The 18,611-nt window shown below is 36.3% G+C and overlaps 2 protein-coding genes across 2 annotated transcripts; both read left to right on the top strand.

Annotated features, from left to right (window-relative positions):
- The first annotated feature begins 383 nt into the window (after positions 1-383).
- On the top strand, positions 384-3,990 carry LOC146732701 (zonadhesin-like). The gene is made up of 8 exons (XM_085492083.1): positions 384-515; positions 1,030-1,111; positions 1,317-1,423; positions 1,612-1,683; positions 2,144-2,279; positions 2,725-2,972; positions 3,099-3,415; positions 3,834-3,990. The coding sequence occupies exons 1-8, from the start codon at positions 477-479 to the stop codon at positions 3,859-3,861; spliced, it is 1,029 nt and encodes a 342-aa protein (XP_085348209.1). The 5' UTR covers positions 384-476; the 3' UTR covers positions 3,862-3,990.
- Positions 3,991-12,243: 8,253 nt separating this feature from the next.
- Positions 12,244-15,814, top strand: LOC102805492 (uncharacterized). The gene is made up of 8 exons (XM_085492099.1): positions 12,244-12,346; positions 12,862-12,943; positions 13,149-13,255; positions 13,444-13,515; positions 13,970-14,105; positions 14,551-14,798; positions 14,925-15,241; positions 15,659-15,814. The coding sequence occupies exons 1-8, from the start codon at positions 12,308-12,310 to the stop codon at positions 15,684-15,686; spliced, it is 1,029 nt and encodes a 342-aa protein (XP_085348225.1). The 5' UTR covers positions 12,244-12,307; the 3' UTR covers positions 15,687-15,814.
- Positions 15,815-18,611: the final 2,797 nt, after the last annotated feature.

Here is an 18,611-nt window from a genome sequence, read left to right on the forward strand (position 1 = left end):
AAATACATACGGAAATGGCACACCTGGTTGACTACGGATTTTCGAATGAATTTAATAAATAATTATATAAACATATTTGTGAAGTATGATACTCATACAGAGTAAAATGGCTTACTGAAACATGAAAATAGTCATTTAAACAGCTTCATACAAGTTCGTATCACACAAACAAATACATGAATTATCATACATCTTTGTATTTCCCAAAGCAGTAATCGGTCAGTGTTGGGTTACATACAGTTGCAGTGGTAATCGACTCTTTTAACACTCAAATGTGCTATGAATAGAGATAATCTACTTGTCTGACAGACCTTGCCCCCTTTATGTGGCATGGCAGATGCCTCGTAGCGGACATCCGGTTGTCATATACATGATTGGCACATTGTTGACACGTACTGCCGTAACAATTTCTACATAAGAAGGTTTATTCTCAATAGTCCACATACTCAACAATTTGCTGTTCCACTGATAATACCATGTGTCGTTTTATCGTGTCCTGCCTGGCGATCCTCGCGGTAAGTAACTTTCATGAGTACAGTTAGAATGCAAGGCGTAGTTGTATTTTCAGTTGTTCAATGTTCAGTTGTTAGTGCAATTGTACGGTATCACCTCAGCAAGCAACTTTTCATGGTTTGACTGCTCCCTCTGCAAACTGATTGCGAATTATCTGCCGACGCATGTCGTAAACATCAAAATCTTGATAGTGGTATTTTAGATTTACCTACTTTGTCAGATTGTCTCATGTGTTTGATCTTGGTAACATATGTAACTTTATACTTCTACCAATTGTTATTCATATGTCTTGCCCACTTATCATTTGCTGTCTCAAATTTTTCGTGTGGTCTTAAAATTTTTTTTTGTATAAGTACGGAAATCATTTAATAGTTTTTGGATGCATTTCCTAATTGTGCATATCCTAACGAAAGTTAAATATTTCCCGCCACATTGCTCCCTCGAAATACGTAATATCATAACACTTGCAGTGCAATAGTTACTAATTCAACTCATAATAACAATTAATGTTTATAGATTGCTTATCAGTCTGCGGCAAAAGTTGTAACACGTGCGGACGGAAATCCACACGACCTCTTTCTCCCCGGTCAAGGACAAGGTAGTGATTCATTCTATCAATACATTCATAATTATTATACTTTCGTTTTTATTTTTCATCAACAATATGGCACAATCAATAAATCAAAATGTGTCGTTCCCATGTAGATGCCTTCAAGAGTGAATGAAACATAACAGTCTAATATGTAAATTTACCTTGCTGTGTCGACTGTATTACCGTACTATTATCTTTTCATTAAATAAAGCTAGCAAGTGTTTACAATGTAAACTATCCGACCAAATGAGCTTAGCTGAGTGCTTGATGAAACCAGAAACTGATCCAGACAAATATGAAATATGTCAAACTTCACGCGTGAGTAGTGATTATCTTATGTGTATGCCGTATCTTAGTTTTGCAATGGTTGATGGGATACACTCATTTTTAAATTAGACAAACTTCTTCAAAATGTAAGACATCACCCGTTAAGCTTTAAATTGAATACATTGAACTAAAGTCAGGATTGATTAGACAATTAATCTAGTACGTTGTTACTTTTATAGCCTGAATGTATGACTCAACTATGGCAAAAAAATACAGGTTTGGTTTTCGTATCTGAATGTCAACAACTGGAGGTGAGTTGACTATTTATTTACTTGTTAATAATATCTAACGAAAATGTGTGCGATATATATTACCATGGAGACGATGCATTCACAAAAATATTATGATTATGTCTTAAAGCAGGAGGGTCGTCACCTGCGCACGCGCGGGAACTGAGTCCCAAGCGACGATAACAACATACGGTAAAAACGGAAAGACTCATGGGTAGACGCTTGTTTGTAAACAATGACACGCTATGGTGATCTGACGCATGTGCAGGTGAAGACTCTCCCGCTTTAAACACCATGCAACGTTTGTAAATATAATATACATGTATGTACTTTCTTATTCATTCATGTGTAATAATAGTCACCAGATTAACAAAAGCTATTAATTAGGCATTGTATATTATCATATATCAATGTATATTAATATTTAGCTATAAATATTTTAGTTCAAAGGACAACCTTCAACACGGATTTTTACTTTCAGGCTTGTATCGAAGAATCCGAAAATGAACCACATTTTAATGAATGTGATGAAGCGCCAATCTACGTGAAGACCAAGTGTCGATATTGTTGTGGTAACAACACTATCACCCAAGGGTATTATTGCCCACCACCACGAAGTAATCAACTTATAATTTAGATTATTTGAGTGTACACTGAATGTGCGTCATGGTCGTAAAAACATACAACACATTACATCATAATACCAGACAAGTAAACATACCGTTCATAACATGCACCAAAGAAATGCCGGTACAGAAGATTAATGGCTAGCGGGTTGCATTTTGGCGTTTTATAAAAGTTCGGGTGTATCGCCTTGTCATGTAGCTTAAATGTATTTTTGCAAACCATGGAACACTAACTGTTGAGTATCAGCAACTCATGATATCATGATCGACCAGCTGTCCTACGAGTAACTGTACAAAAACTGTCGTGCATACTGATCAGACATGCAAGCAACATTTTTTATTAATTTACCTTACACAGCGACGATGTAGATCTAGAACACTAGTCTAACAATGTACGTCATTTGTGACATTAACCAATCTTGTCTTTGTTTCTCAGAGACGGTCAATTGCACAGTGTGCGGGGATCCACGTTTCAAGACTTTTGACGGATATCACTACCACGAGGGCGGGGACTGTGAACTGTACACCCTGCTGCATATGAACTGTAGCATGCATGACTTAAAAGTGAAAGTTAGCGAGTTGAAAACTAAAGACCATTATCGTGTGAAAGAACTGTTTCTGGAACAGTACGGTGAACAATTGATACTTGGTGTTAATAATGGTGTAGACCCTGTCACATTCACGGTGAGCATTCCTCTGTATAACACTGTTCTCGGTAATAATATTATTTATTGCAATCATTTGCATTTAAAACATGATCATTGATCAGTCAGGAAGGCCCATGTACATATCTGCTATTGTTGTTTTCAGCTGATACCCAGTGGCGGTACCCCAATAGATGAAACGGATTTCCCAGGTTGGCATGGATCTTTCAACCAATTCTTATTAAGTAAACATGGTGAATGTTACCACATAACAATGGATGTGGATGCTGATGGTTTCTACGACCTGGTCGTCAAATGGTGTGTCAGGAAGGTGGAACTCGAACTCTCGCAGCCCTACAGTGGTTGTTATCATGTGCGAGGTTTATGTGGTGACGCGAATGGTTCCCCAGAGTATGATAGAATAACACCAGCCAACACGAATGCGACCAGTGATGAAGAATTTCATGAATGCTGGGGTGAAGGGTGAGTGTAATCGAAATGATTTATTGAAACAATGGTTCTGTGAACAAAATAATCGCACATAGCGCATAACCCATTCATAATGCTTCTATTAAATTATTCATGCCAATGTATTATCGTAACAGTGCATCAACATCATTACTGTCTGAACACATGTGTAGCATCGCCTTGCTCAATCTATAAGCAAGATATTTAGCGTTTTGTCAACAACTAATGACATTGGCTATTCTGGAATAATCAAACAGTCGATTAAAGTACGTTCAAATTTTCACGGAGAAAAAATAAGAAATACTTGAGAAGAAAAAAATAATAATCAACTTCATACTTCATATCAAAATTCTGGGCACTAATTTCAACAAAAACACTAATTCCTCTTTAATCATGATAAATGTAAGTAAGCCTAGTATATTTTTATTTCCAGGTGTCCACCACAATTTTGGAGGAAGTAAATGATGTATTCACTCACATTATACAAACAGTCAAATGTAGGAACATAGTCTAACGTAGTGACATCGAACTTCAAATGGATGTCATGGGTGCTATATAATGATAAAATAAAATTTTGGGAAAAATACAAATGTCCAAGCGTCTGTCATGTGTCCCTGGTTTGTGTTCACGGTCACATTTAACATGTATAGTGGAAGGGATTGGTATTTAAAGCTTGTATTATAGTATATGAAGACAGATTTAATTTAGGTGCGTGACTACAATTGAAACACACTTTTGTTGGTTGTCGCTTCAACACTTCACTATAAAGTCGATTGAGGCTGGAGACCAATAGAATATCAGATTACTTTAACATTATTAGCTTGGTATTAATATGACGGATTTTCCCTATACATATACACTGTTGATTACACAGTAACCCATTTGCCGTGAAATGATATTGATAGTGTTGCCTCCAAATGATATACAAATGAGATAAAATAGTCCCTTCTTAATATGAGATTTTTTTGCATTTTGTACATATTAAGATGAACTGCAAATATTTTAGCACCCCCTAATTATTGTTTGATCGAAATTACAAGCACATATGAACATTTAGCACGAGCCCCTATATTGTAAGCCAACTCGCTCATGCTGAAGCTAATGGTTGTATAATACGACGGCCAAAGTTACATTTAAGCACAGGCAAGAATATTATGAGCCTTGTAATGACCATGTCTCGCCCTTGAAAATACGGTCTCTGTATACACTGTATACTCCAAAAACGTCTCGGCGAGGCCATGCCGCTCTGTCGTGATATAAAAATTATTATTGGCAAGTCAGATGAACATTTTTGCTAACAACTCTTCCAAAAAGGATTTGAATCATAATACGATCTGAATCATACTTCAAACACTTAACATTAATTTGTTTTTAGTGCCAAGCTTCTAAACATAAAGAAAATGTCCTCATGGTGAAATGTATTGATTCGGTCGGACAACGGCACTGTGAACGGTAGAAGTTACTTCAATATTTACTTTGGATGTGGTACCGAATTTGCTAAATTTTTTTAAAAGATTGGTTTGATTTTAAATATGCCATTCGGTAATAACTCCCAAGACGAGGTCACACAGTTTCAACTGAACAAAGTGTTTACAACTCGTAAACAGCATCTGTTTCGATCAAATTGATTGTTTTTAGCATGTATAAAATAACAAATACGAACGGTTTCACTATTCTGCATTGAATAATAGATGTTCTTTGTTCATCAGTTGTATTTATACAAAGGATCTGTTTCTTCCAACCGAATGTATCCCATTTATAGCTGAATTGTAATATAACATGACAAGCGCAAGTAGTTTAAGTTACAATATAGGTACGACCATGAGGGCGCTGCTCAAATTCACCTCTGTCAACAACTGAACGATCATTCAAAAAATGAATGTTATATTTATAACACAGCTCAATTAAGGATCTACCAAAATTATTAACTGACCCATCCTTCGATGTTCGACTAAAATCATTAGGTTCATATTACGAAAATAAAGGCAGATTTTATATTTTGCTCATTAGTCTCGTAATCTAATAACAGATCATCTGACCTTGCATTAAAATCACTCAAAAAGGAAATCACAAAAGCCATACTTTATTATGAACTCATCCATACAATTTTCCAACCTAACAACTCCGTTAGGTCCCCCCTGTCTGTAAATTGTTGACCCTTCTGGAGCAATATAGACAACGCCCAAGATAATATCATTTTCTATTTGCAAAGATTTCTGAGACAACAGAAAGTCGACGTCATTTGAATGACTATACATTCTCTTTATATATTTGTTAAAATCAGAAGCAATAAAAATGCTATTCCCACCGGCCTGTTTTCCTACCGCCGACTCACGGTGCCGAAATATGGAGTAATTACACAACCAGGTAAAAACGTGTTAAAATCAACAGTTGAAGTTGCAAATGTTTCACAAATTGTAACTTATGAAAGAAAATGAATAATATCTACATTAAATTGGAACTTTCTGAGACCATTTGCATCCCAGGTCATACATGACAGTGATTTTATAGTTTCGATTTCATCTACCTGTTTGTCCGGGCCTGGCCAGCCCGCTATACTATCTTCGTAGCCCCAGATTTTACTCCCATAACAGGTGGGTACAAACATATCGCTATTATGTAATCAGCAACACTTGCTATACACGTGAATTCACTTCTGTCGTCATCGACTGAACAACCATGCACAAAATGAATGCTATATTTATAACACAGCTCAATTAAAGATCTACTACAATTATTAACTAACCCATTCTTCGATGTTCGACCAATGTTAAAATCATCAGGTTCATATTGCGAAAATAAAGGCAGATTTATATTTTGCGCATCAGTGACGTAATCTAACAGATCACCTGTCCTTGCATTAAAATCACCCCCAAAATGAAATCACAAAAGCCATTCTTTATAATAAGCTCATTCATGCAATTTTCCAACCTAACAATTCCGGAGCAATATAGTCAACGCCCAAGATAAAATCATTTGCTATTTGAAATGATTCCTTAGACAACAACATGATCAAGGCGTAATTTAAATGACTATTAATTCTCTTTACATATTTGTTAAAATCAGAAGCAACAAAAATAACAACCCCATCGGCATGTTTTTCTACCCCCGAATTTCAGTGCCGAAATGTGCAGTAATCAACATAACCAGATAAAAACGTGTTAAAATCAACAGTTGTTGCGAATGTTTCACAAATTGTAAATTGTGAAAGAAAATGAATGATATCTATATTAAATTGGAACTTCCTGAGGTCATTAGCTTGCCAGGTGATAAATGACAGTGATTGTATAGTTTTGATTTCATCTACCTGTTTGTCCGAGTCTTGGCAGCCTGCTATACTTGCACTATGTCTTGTTTCTTATCATCATAGGTAAATCGCAGCCCATATATAAAACAAAAGTCATACCGCAGTGATGCTTTTTTGCCATCCTCCCTTGCACGAATCATGAACGGTATCAGTTTCCTATCACAGACCATACTCGGGAAATCTTCTGTTACTTGATAACCCGAATTTTTCAATATCAGTCTAGCTGTTTTCAATACACATGTGCGAACCTAGTATGATAGAAACTTTTCAATAATCCACCGAGGTCTACCCGGTGTAGCACGACCCGACTGTAAACGATGAGCTCTTTCAATACCCATGGCAGCTTCATTGTCTGCATTTTCCACATTTAGTTTCTCCTGCAAGAACTTTCGAATCGAAGCTTCACAATCGTCCATTTTTCATTTTCTTTTTCTTCAATTAACTTTAATTAGTAAATAATTTTTCCCACTTTGACCTTTTCGGGTGTCACTCACGTTCTGGATAATCAATTCTATCAGAAAACATCTTATTTTCATCTAATAGTTCCTCATATTTCTTGTTCAGGTTTTCTATTGAACTGTTTACTTTTACGAATGCTTTCTTCATTTCTGTTTGCAAGCCTTTCATATCGGATTGAATGTTTTTAAGAATTACCATCACTGTGTATAGCTTGAAATGATTTCTTCGAAGCGCGTTAGTTTCGCTTGACAGGTTTCTGGACCTGGGCCGGGATATAATTCAATGTTCCCCGATAGTTGAAGTAACCTTATGATAAATGGGTTTCCATTAGTCCCATTGAATGAGACAAAGGAACTTTTCAATATCAGACAACTCGCTGCGTTTGTTCCTCCAAAACCAACGTTATACCCAGTCTGCAGTGACGGTTTGCATTCAAGTTCCGATATCCCAGATGTTATCATGTCATTCATCTTTATCTAATGAAATGTGTAGTCTATCCCATTTACCAAACAATTGGCACCCATTATTGTATACTAACAAACAAAAAACACCTGTAGCCATCTTGAATATGACGAATACGGTAACCATCAACCGAACCCATCTTCCAACTCAGGTGAACACACTTTCCAATGACTGCTCTCCATAAGCCTGTTACAATCCCCATGATAGCTTTATTAAATAACCGTGGAAAGTATGTTAAAATGGCCGGTTGCAAAAGCATAACAAGTCTTCCTCAAGTCTCTTGCTTACCGAGGTCTGGAGAAATGTGACTTATAGCATGTTGGACGATACAATAACTCCCAAAGCGAGTTCCACCGTTTCAACTGAACAAAGCGTTTACAACTTGCAAACAGAGTTTCGATCAGATCGATTGTTCGTATTTGTTACTTGGGATCAAATGTTCAATGGTCGTATTTCTAGGGTATGTTTTGTCCGACCGAATGTAGCCTATTTATAGCTGAATTGAAATTAAAATAAAACTTGACAAGCACAGAAATGTGTGTGTTCAGAGAAGGAACACGTCTTTACGAGGAAGACTCAATGGATTATTCACGTCCTTGCATGTAATATTTGCTTTTGCAGGGAACAAAAAAAAATAACACACGGAGAGACTTACCTATACTGAATTTGATTTCCCAGTACCCACTTCATGGCTACTCTGTTGACATTGGCTATTTATTTTATTGATTTAGCTCTTGGACTGACTGACTGACAACACGTACACAGAATGGCTAAAACGCTCACTTTTCATACAGGATTAAAACAAATTCCTTATGATTAGCAAGATTGTATATAATCATAAGAATGAATAACAATCAACAAATAGTAACCAAAGCAGATGTTAATGCTCGAAAATGAAAATTATTATCCCAGGAGCAGCTGGGGTTAGTAACTCTTCTATTTATTATCATAGCAGAACATTTGGCGACACTGAAGTATATGGTATATAGTATATCATTTTACCAAATAAACAAATGCAACATAAATAAAACATTGGAGTCTGTAGCAGACGTATGCTATAACTGCACAATAAGGAACTCAAGGTCACTGGATTTTTGTAAATGACCACGAATAAATATTGAGTTTTGTTTACAAAACCACGTTCTGACCAATCAGCGTGGCGACCCTGAACATGAGACATGATAATTATTCTCCTGTGCTATAGACTAAATCTTCCACCCAGCTATGACTAAGTAGGAGCTAATGAGTCATCTCACAATGGAATAGAATCTTCCATAAAAGTCTTTATATGTCTTCCAATTTCGTAACAAATCGTTATGGCATTTGTAAAGAGATTTTTGGAGTAAAGATTCTTATTCAGATAACCAACTGAAATAGAATAATCAGTCACGATATGGTTTCTCTGCTTGTTCAAATAATGAAACCAGACACAGTTGCATTATTAGTACAGCTGCCAAATATGTCTTTGTTACCGAATCTTGGACTTGAGAAACGCAATGTGGTGCTAGCCAAGTTCGATATTAATCAAACACATTGCCAGAAATGGACAATAGAAAATTATTCAATATGATGTCATATACTTTAAAGGTTGAGAGTCTATTGTTATGTTAAGTAGTTCACATCTTGGGCTTGGAAACAATAGTAAGTGAGGTAATCTTTTGTTATCTTTGTTCTGTGCCCACTTGTATTTGTTAGCTGATCATATGAAGCCATGTAATAAATGGTGTTGGTTGCCAGAGAACGAGATACCCTTAAATACACTCTTATGATGGCATTGAAGACAGTCACCTGATATATACCTAATACAAAAATATGTGAACAGACTAATCTTGTAAATATCATTGTGGACATCAATGACGATTGGTATGCAAATTACGTTTGTATGACTTATTACAAAACAAAAGTCGCGACTGTCGTGGAACAATACACAACTCACGGACAGACAGTATGCTGAAACCCCTCTTTTATTAAGAGGAAAAACGGCCGATACATTATATTGATCTTGTGGTCAGACCTTCAGCATCAAAAGCAGTATGGCGATAGTGGTTCGCGTTCGAAAAATAGGTTGATTTAACATGAAATAACGACATAAAATAAATCTTGATTTAGGTTACTTCCTGTTGTTAATTGGATTAAAACAGTTATATTTGCCCACAACTGGATCGTACATCTGTGTAAAAAAATGCATGAATTTCAACTCTAATTTGGACAGCGAATACTGCGTCTACAACTGCGCTAGCTGCGTCGCAATGTTCATTGAACCAGAGAATATCCAGAACGAAGCAAACAAACTTTAACAGTCACCTGCGTTACTGCATTTTCTTATTTGTAAAAATAGAGTCTGGCACACAAATACACATCGTTAATTGGTAATACACTGGGCCAGTGTAGAATTTATCATCTGGTTTTACGGCAGGTTGCGCATTTAACGGTGGAGTTTTAATGGAAACATCTATAACATATCGACAGCTTGAAACGTCGCCTGTCTATTAGGAAGCACACAAAAGTTAAAAAATATAAACTCAAAATTAAATTTTGTTTTAATATATGTTTATGCAATGCATTTTCTATGGCACATTATGTGATGTTTATTTGACTGGGGTACACTGGCCAGGGCGGAAGTCGGCCATCTTGTCCACACATTTCTGGCGATGATCCGCATCCAGGCCATGTTATCAAGACCAGGAGCGGTAAATAAAACTAGTGGTAAACATTTTACGTTTACAGGCTCATAATTTATTGTGTTCAATTATCCAGTGTATTTATTGAGAATCTTGTTTTTTTAAAAAGATTGAAAAATTCCTTTTTAGGCTTTTCGAAAGCATAAAATAAAACGACTGTGGCACGTTTTCTTAAGGTTTTCAACAGTTATATCATTCATTGCGCTCTTATTGAGTCCAAGACGTCGGTTCATATGTTCACATTACTATTGTGTATAGGTTTTATTGGCACTGTTTACGTGGAAAGTTAAGTTATTAGACATTTAACAAATCGTGCTTATGTGCATAAATCAATTCCAAGTGACCCCGAGTAATCAAATAGTATAGCCCAGTACGGCGTCTGGCCGATATATACACTGAATTCATAAACATAAATGATATTGAAATTGTACCAAAGATAATTGTTAGCGTGTGTGGAGTATTTTGTTAGCAGGTCTTAATCCGACAAAAAATGTTTTGTTCTTGTTCGTGAGTGGCCCTGGCAACCTATGGGATTCGCGACGTAGCTCTGTACATCTGCGTGAATTTGCTCTATTTAGTGTTTTAAGAACGGAATATGCGCTTCGTGGTAATCTTTATAGCCACATACTGTACGTTTCGTGCAAATACTGTGTCCAGGGCGACCCCTGCAATTTACATTGACTTATCTTGCAACATACTGTACATTTCGTGTGAATACATTGAGATCACAGTCCACCACAGGATTTAACACTGATTAATATGTATTTCGTCGAAGGGGATGCAAACAACAATTAATGACAATAAATCACAGTAAACTCAATTGTTCACGCTGGGTAAAAGTTCAACATAAACTGTGAAGTATGACTTGCTTCGTTCTGTCCTCACAGTGGAGTACATGGCTAAATTCTGTATAGGCTTCTTAATTACTTGCCAGGGTTATTCATTAGCTGTTCCAATTCACCATCCTGGCATGGCAATACAGCATATTCTAATGAATGGGGTCTGAAGAAACAAATACTAATTACAGATAATAATTCAACAGAAACTTACAATACCTACTTACAAAACGTACAGTAAGTATATGGCTGAAATGATACAATGACCTTCAGTGTTCTGGGTTATTTCAGTTACCACCAGTTACCAAGAGGCGCGGTATGACTTCATTGGCCCGCTGGTTCGTGCTAGTGTTTCTCATGACCAATCGAAGGTATTAAACACAAATAATTCAATGTTGATCATCATTTTTGGTAGCCACCTTCGCATCGATATCTTGTTTTATCAAATGATCAAATATGTGGGAATTAAATTAAAAAAAAACATTATAACAATCTAAACAGCACCCCTGTATGATGACTGAAGACGAAACAGGGTAACAGCTTGAGAAGATAATACTAAAGTGTGCGATGTTGAATAGTATTTCATTTTGAGACCAAGATAATACAAGTCAAACGGACATTGAAACAACACGATTTGGACCATGGTGATATGAACATTAACAAAAGTAACAAACATACTTAACAATAAATACATACGGAAATGGCACACCTGGTTGACTACGGATTTTCGAATGAATTTAATAAATAATTATATAAACATATTTGTGAAGTATGATACTCATACAGAGTAAAATGGCTTACTGAAACATGAAAATAGTCATTTAAACAGCTTCATACAAGTTCGTATCACACAAACAAATACATGAATTATCATACATCTTTGTATTTCCCAAAGCAGTAATCGGTCAGTGTTGGGTTACATACAGTTGCAGTGGTAATCGACTCTTTTAACACTCAAATGTGCTATGAATAGAGATAATCTACTTGTCTGACAGACCTTGCCCCCTTTATGTGGCATGGCAGATGCCTCGTAGCGGACATCCGGTTGTCATATACATGATTGGCACATTGTTGACACATACTGCCGTAACAATTTCTACATAAGAAGGTTTATTCTCAATAGTCCACATACTCTACAATTTGCTGTTCCACTGATAATACCATGTGTCGTTTTATCGTGTCCTGCCTGGCGATCCTCGCGGTAAGTAACTTTCATGAGTACAGTTAGAATGCCAGGCGTAGTTGTATTTTCAGTTGTTCAATGTTCAGTTGTTAGTGCAATTGTACGGTATCACCTCAGCAAGCAAATTTTCATGGTTTGACTGCTCCCTCTGCAAACTGATTGCGAATTATCTGCCGACGCATGTCGTAAACATCAAAATCTTGATAGTGGTATTTTAGATTTACCTACTTTGTCAGATTGTCTCATGTGTTTGATCTTGGTAACATATGTAACTTTATACTTCTACCAATTGTTATTCATATGTCTTGCCCACTTATCATTTGCTGTCTCAAATTTTTCGTGTGGTCTTAAAAATTTTTTTTTGTATAAGTACGGAAATCATTTAATAGTTTTTGGATGCATTTCCTAATTGTGCATATCCTAACGAAAGTTAAATATTTCCCGCCACATTGCTCCCTCGAAATACGTAATATCATAACACTTGCAGTGCAATAGTTACTAATTCAACTCATAATAACAATTAATGTTTATAGATTGCTTATCAGTCTGCGGCAAAAGTTGTAACACGTGCGGACGGAAACCCACACGACCTCTTTCTCCCCGGTCAAGGACAAGGTAGTGATTCATTCTATCAATACATTCATAATTATTATACTTTCGTTTTTATTTTTCATCAACAATATGGCACAATCAATAAATCAAAATGTGTCGTTCCCATGTAGATGCCTTCAAGAGTGAATGAAACATAACAGTCTAATATGTAAATTTACCTTGCTGTGTCGACTGTATTACCGTACTATTATCTTTTCATTAAATAAAGCTAGCAAGTGTTTACAATGTAAACTATCCGACCAAATGAGCTTAGCTGAGTGCTTGATGAAACCAGAAACTGATCCAGACAAATATGAAATATGTCAAACTTCACGCGTGAGTAGTGATTATCTTATGTGTATGCCGTATCTTAGTTTTGCAATGGTTGATGGGATACACTCATTTTTAAATTAGACAAACTTCTTCAAAATGTAAGACATCACCCGTTAAGCTTTAAATTGAATACATTGAACTAAAGTCAGGATTGATTAGACAATTAATCTAGTACGTTGTTACTTTTATAGCCTGAATGTATGACTCAACTATGGCAAAAAAATACAGGTTTGGTTTTCGTATCTGAATGTCAACAACTGGAGGTGAGTTGACTATTTATTTACTTGTTAATAATATCTAACGAAAATGTGTGCGATATATATTACCATGAAGACGATGCATTCACAAAAATATTATGATTATGTCTTAAAGCAGGAGGGTCGTCACCTGCGCACGCGCGGGAACTGAGTCCCAAGCGACGATAACAACATACGGTAAAAACGGAAAGACTCATGGGTAGACGCTTGTTTGTAAACAATGACACGCTATGGTGATCTGACGCATGTGCAGGTGAAGACTCTCCCGCTTTAAACACCATGCAACGTTTGTAAATATAATATATGTACTTTCTTATTCATTCATGTGTAATAATAGTCACCAGATTAACAAAAGCTATTAATTAGGCATTGTATATTATCATATATCAATGTATATTAATATTTAGCTATAAATATTTTAGTTCAAAGGACAACCTTCAACACGGATTTTTACTTTCAGGCTTGTATCGAAGAATCCGAAAATGAACCACATTTTAATGAATGTGATGAAGCGCCAATCTACGTGAAGACCAAGTGTCGATATTGCTGTGATAACAACACTATCACCCAAGGGTATTACTGCCCACCACCACGAAGTAATCAACTTATAATTTAGATTATTTGAGTGTACACTGAATGTGCGTCATGGTCGTAAAAACATACAACACATTGCATCATAATACCAGACAAGTAAACATACCGTTCATAACATGCACCAAAGAAATGCCGGTACAGAAGATTAATGGCTAGCGGGTTGCATTTTGGCGTTTTATAAAAGTTCGGGTGTATCGCCTTGTCATGTAGCTTAAATGTATTTTTGCAAACCATGGAACACTAACTGTTGAGTATCAGCAACTCATGATATCATGATCGACCAGCTGTCCTACGAGTAACTGTACAAAAACTGTCGTGCATATTGATCAGACATGCAAGCAACATTTTTTATTAATTTACCTTACACAGCGACGATGTAGATCTAGAACACTAGTCTAACAATGTACGTCATTTGTGACATTAACCAATCTTGTCTTTGTTTCTCAGAGACGGTCAATTGCACAGTGTGCGGAGATCCACGTTTCAAGACTTTTGACGGATATCACTACCACGAGGGCGGGGACTGTGAACTGTACACCCTGCTGCATATGAACTGTAGCATGCATGACTTAAAAGTGAAAGTTAGCGAGTTGAAAACCAAAGACCATTATCGTGTGAAAGAACTGTTTCTGGAACAGTACGGTGAACAATTGATACTTGGTGTTAATAATGGTGTAGACCCTGTCACATTCACGGTGAGCATTCCTCTGTATAACACTGTTCTCGGTAATAATATTATTTATTGCAATCATTTGCATTTAAAACATGATCATTGATCAGTCAGGAAGGCCCATGTACATATCTGCTATTGTTGTTTTCAGCTGATACCCAGTGGCGGTACCCCAATAGATGAAACGGATTTCCCAGGTTGGCATGGATCTTTCAACCAATTCTTATTAAGTAAACATGGTGAATGTTACCACATAACAATGGATGTGGATGCTGATGGTTTCTACGACCTGGTCGTCAAATGGTGTGTCAGGAAGGTGGAACTCGAACTCTCGCAGCCCTACAGTGGTTGTTATCATGTGCGAGGTTTATGTGGTGACGCGAATGGTTCCCCAGAGTATGATAGAATAACACCAGCCAACACGAATGCGACCAGTGATGAAGAATTTCATGAATGCTGGGGTGAAGGGTGAGTGTAATCGAAATGATTTATTGAAACAATGGTTCTGTGAACAAAATAATCGCACATAGCGCATAACCCATTCATAATGCTTCTATTAAATTATTCATGCCAATGTATTATCGTAACAGTGCATCAACATCATTACTGTCTGAACACATGTGTAGCATCGTCTTGCTCAATCTATAAGCAAAATATTTAGCGTTTTGTCAACAACTAATGACATTGGCTATTCTGGAATAATCAAACAGTCGATTAAGCACGTTCAAATTTTCACGGAGAAAAAATAAGAAATACTTGAGAAGAAAATAATAATAATCAACTTCATACTTCATACCAAAATTCTGGGCACTAATTTCAACAAAAACACTAATTCGTCTTTAATCATGAGAAATGTAAGTAAGCCTGGTATATTTTTATTTCCAGGTGTCCACCACAATTTTGGAGGAAGTAAAGGATGTATTCACTCACATTATACAAACAGTCAAATGTAGGAACATAGTCTAGCGTAGTCACATCGAACTTCAAATGGATGTCATGGGTGCTATAGAATAATAAAATAAAATTTTGGGAAAAATACAACTTTCAAAGCGTCTGTCATGTGTCCCTGGTTTGTGTTCACGGTAACACTTAACATGTATAGTGGAAGGGATTGGTATTTAAAGCTTGTATTATAGTATATGAAGACAGATTTAATTTAGGTGCGTGACTACAATTGAAACACACTTTTGTTGGTTGTCGCTTCAACACTTCACTATAAAGTCGATTGAGGCTGGAGACCAATAGAATATCAGATTACTTTAACATTATTAGCTTGGTATTAATATGACGGATTTTCCCTATACATATACACTGTTGATTACACAGTAACCCATTTGCCGTGAAATGATATTGATAGTGTTGCCTCCAAATGATATACAAATGAGATAAAATAGTCCCTTCTTAATATGAGATTTTTTTGCATTTTGTACATATTAAGGTGAACTGCAAATATTTTAGCACCCCCTAATTATTGTTTGATCGAAATTACAAGCACATATGAACATTTAGCACGAGCCCCTATATTGTAAGCCAACTCGCTCATGCTGAAGCTAATGGTTGTATAATACGACGGCCAAAGTTACATTTAAGCACAGGCAAGAATATTATGAGTCTTGTAATGACCATGTCTCGCCCTTGAAAATACGGTCTTAATATACACTGTATACTCCACAAACGTCTCGGCGAGGCCATCCCGCTCTGTCGTGATATAAAAATAGCGATTATTGGCTGATGAACATTTCTGCTGACAACTCTTCCAAGAAGGATTTACATCATAATACGATCTGAATCATACTTCAAACACTTAACATTAATTTGTTTTTAGTGCCAAGCTTCTAAACATAAAGAAAATGTCCTCATGGTGAAATGTATTGATTCGCTCGGACAACGGCACTGTGAACGGTAGAAGTTACTTCAATATTTACTTTGGATGTGGTACCGAATTTGCTAAATTTTTTTAAAAGATTGGTTTGATTTTAAATATGCCATTCGGTAATAACTCCCAAGGCGAGGTCACACAGTTTCAACTGAACAAAGCGTTTACAACTCGTAAACAGCATCTGTTTCGATCAAATTGATTGTTTTTAGCATGTATAAAATAAGAAATACGAACGGTTTCACTATTCTGCATTGAATAATATATGTTCTTTGTTCATCAGTTGTATTTATACAAAGGATCTGTTTCTTCCAACCGAATGTATCCCATTTATAGCTGAATTGTAATATAACATGACAAGCGCAAGTAGTTTAAGTTACAATATAGGTACGACCATGAGGGCGCTGCTCAAATTCGGATGGAATACGTCATACGGGGGTGGGATGACGTCACAATAGGGAGTGCATAAATGATGACGTCACAATGATGATCCGTGCATAAATTAGCATAAATGATCGTACAAGGCCGTGAAGTGGGTCATTTGGATGAGGGTGACGTTACAATGGGATACTGTGAATACATTTACATTCATAAAATATATTTGAATACGAGGTCGTAACGAGATCACCGTGAATACATTTGCATAAATTACCATCATTTTTTTTTAATTATTTGTTTTTAAATGGACGAGCAAGGACGTTACGAAAGCTTTGTCTGTATGTATCGTAGAGGGCGCTGACACACGCGCACATACACACACATACGCTAATAAATACACGTCATTTTGAAAACTAACGGAGTTTATCACACAAAAAGGGTAAATCTAGATCAGTTACATGGAATATACATTTTTTGTTCTTTTTGTTTGAGTAAATAATCAAAAAAGAATGGATTAAAAAACTGAGTAATATAAGAATGATATTATTAGGAGTAATATTAATAATAAGAATAAAAATAAAATTTTAAAATGGTAATAATAAGAATAAAAATGAAATTTTAAAATGGTTGAAATACATAGAGTATACAGTTTGTAATGCGATTAAGTATTCGATTATGAAACTGACAAAAGAAGGGTAAAACGATCAGTTCCATGGAATATAATTTTTTTGTTTGTTTGAGTAAATATTACCGACAAGATTAACTTCAATGAATGTTGACAAGGTGATGTCCAGTGGAGAGGATTCTACAATCTTACCAATATATATCCCTTGAGGAAAACATCACCATCAGGATGGTATCTGTTGAAATGCCCCTTGGTGCCGGCAAAACACATGAGAGGAAGCAACAGATTCATACGAAGATCGCAGACAAGTTGAGAAATTCCAAATTTGTCACTGAAATCATTCCGATGACCAGACGTATTGCGCTAGAGCAATCGTGCTTGCCATGGCACACACCACAAAAGATGAGAATCCACCATCGTTGTGGAATTCTATGAAGAGTAAAAAACGGCGAACTACTCTATGCAAACCGTCCGAGCTAGAGAACTTTTAGGGAAGGCCAGAGTTAACAGGGTCCATGTGGCATCGAAGAGATTAACAAATTTCAGATCGTGTTACTCGATTTCAAAATACACATATTGTCGCAAGATCATTTTGACTCCATCATCTTTGTAGGCGATGCCACAGAAGGTTCTAAAGACATATATCTGTTTCTGAAGGACGAACACTACAATGTCATCACAAAAATGACTGGTTTTCTGGGAAAGGCGTACTATTGCACTAAGTGTGACAAGTCTTATTCTAACTGTTAAGATCACATGTGTCCGACTGGGTGTTTGAGTTGTGGATCATGACAACACAGGCCTGACACCCATCGCTCATCACCTTAGCAAACTCGACATTGATTTTCCCCCTGGATTCATGAAGTGTTTTTGAACAGGAGAAACCTGTGTGTGTGTATATATATGTGTGTAATGATTCTATAAATATATTTGACTTGGCAGGGAAAATTGTTAACATG

The sequence above is a fragment of the Saccoglossus kowalevskii genome, chromosome 17, assembly GCF_978046115.1.
Source record: "Saccoglossus kowalevskii chromosome 17, keSacKowa6.1, whole genome shotgun sequence".
Taxonomy (NCBI): domain Eukaryota; kingdom Metazoa; phylum Hemichordata; class Enteropneusta; family Harrimaniidae; genus Saccoglossus; species Saccoglossus kowalevskii.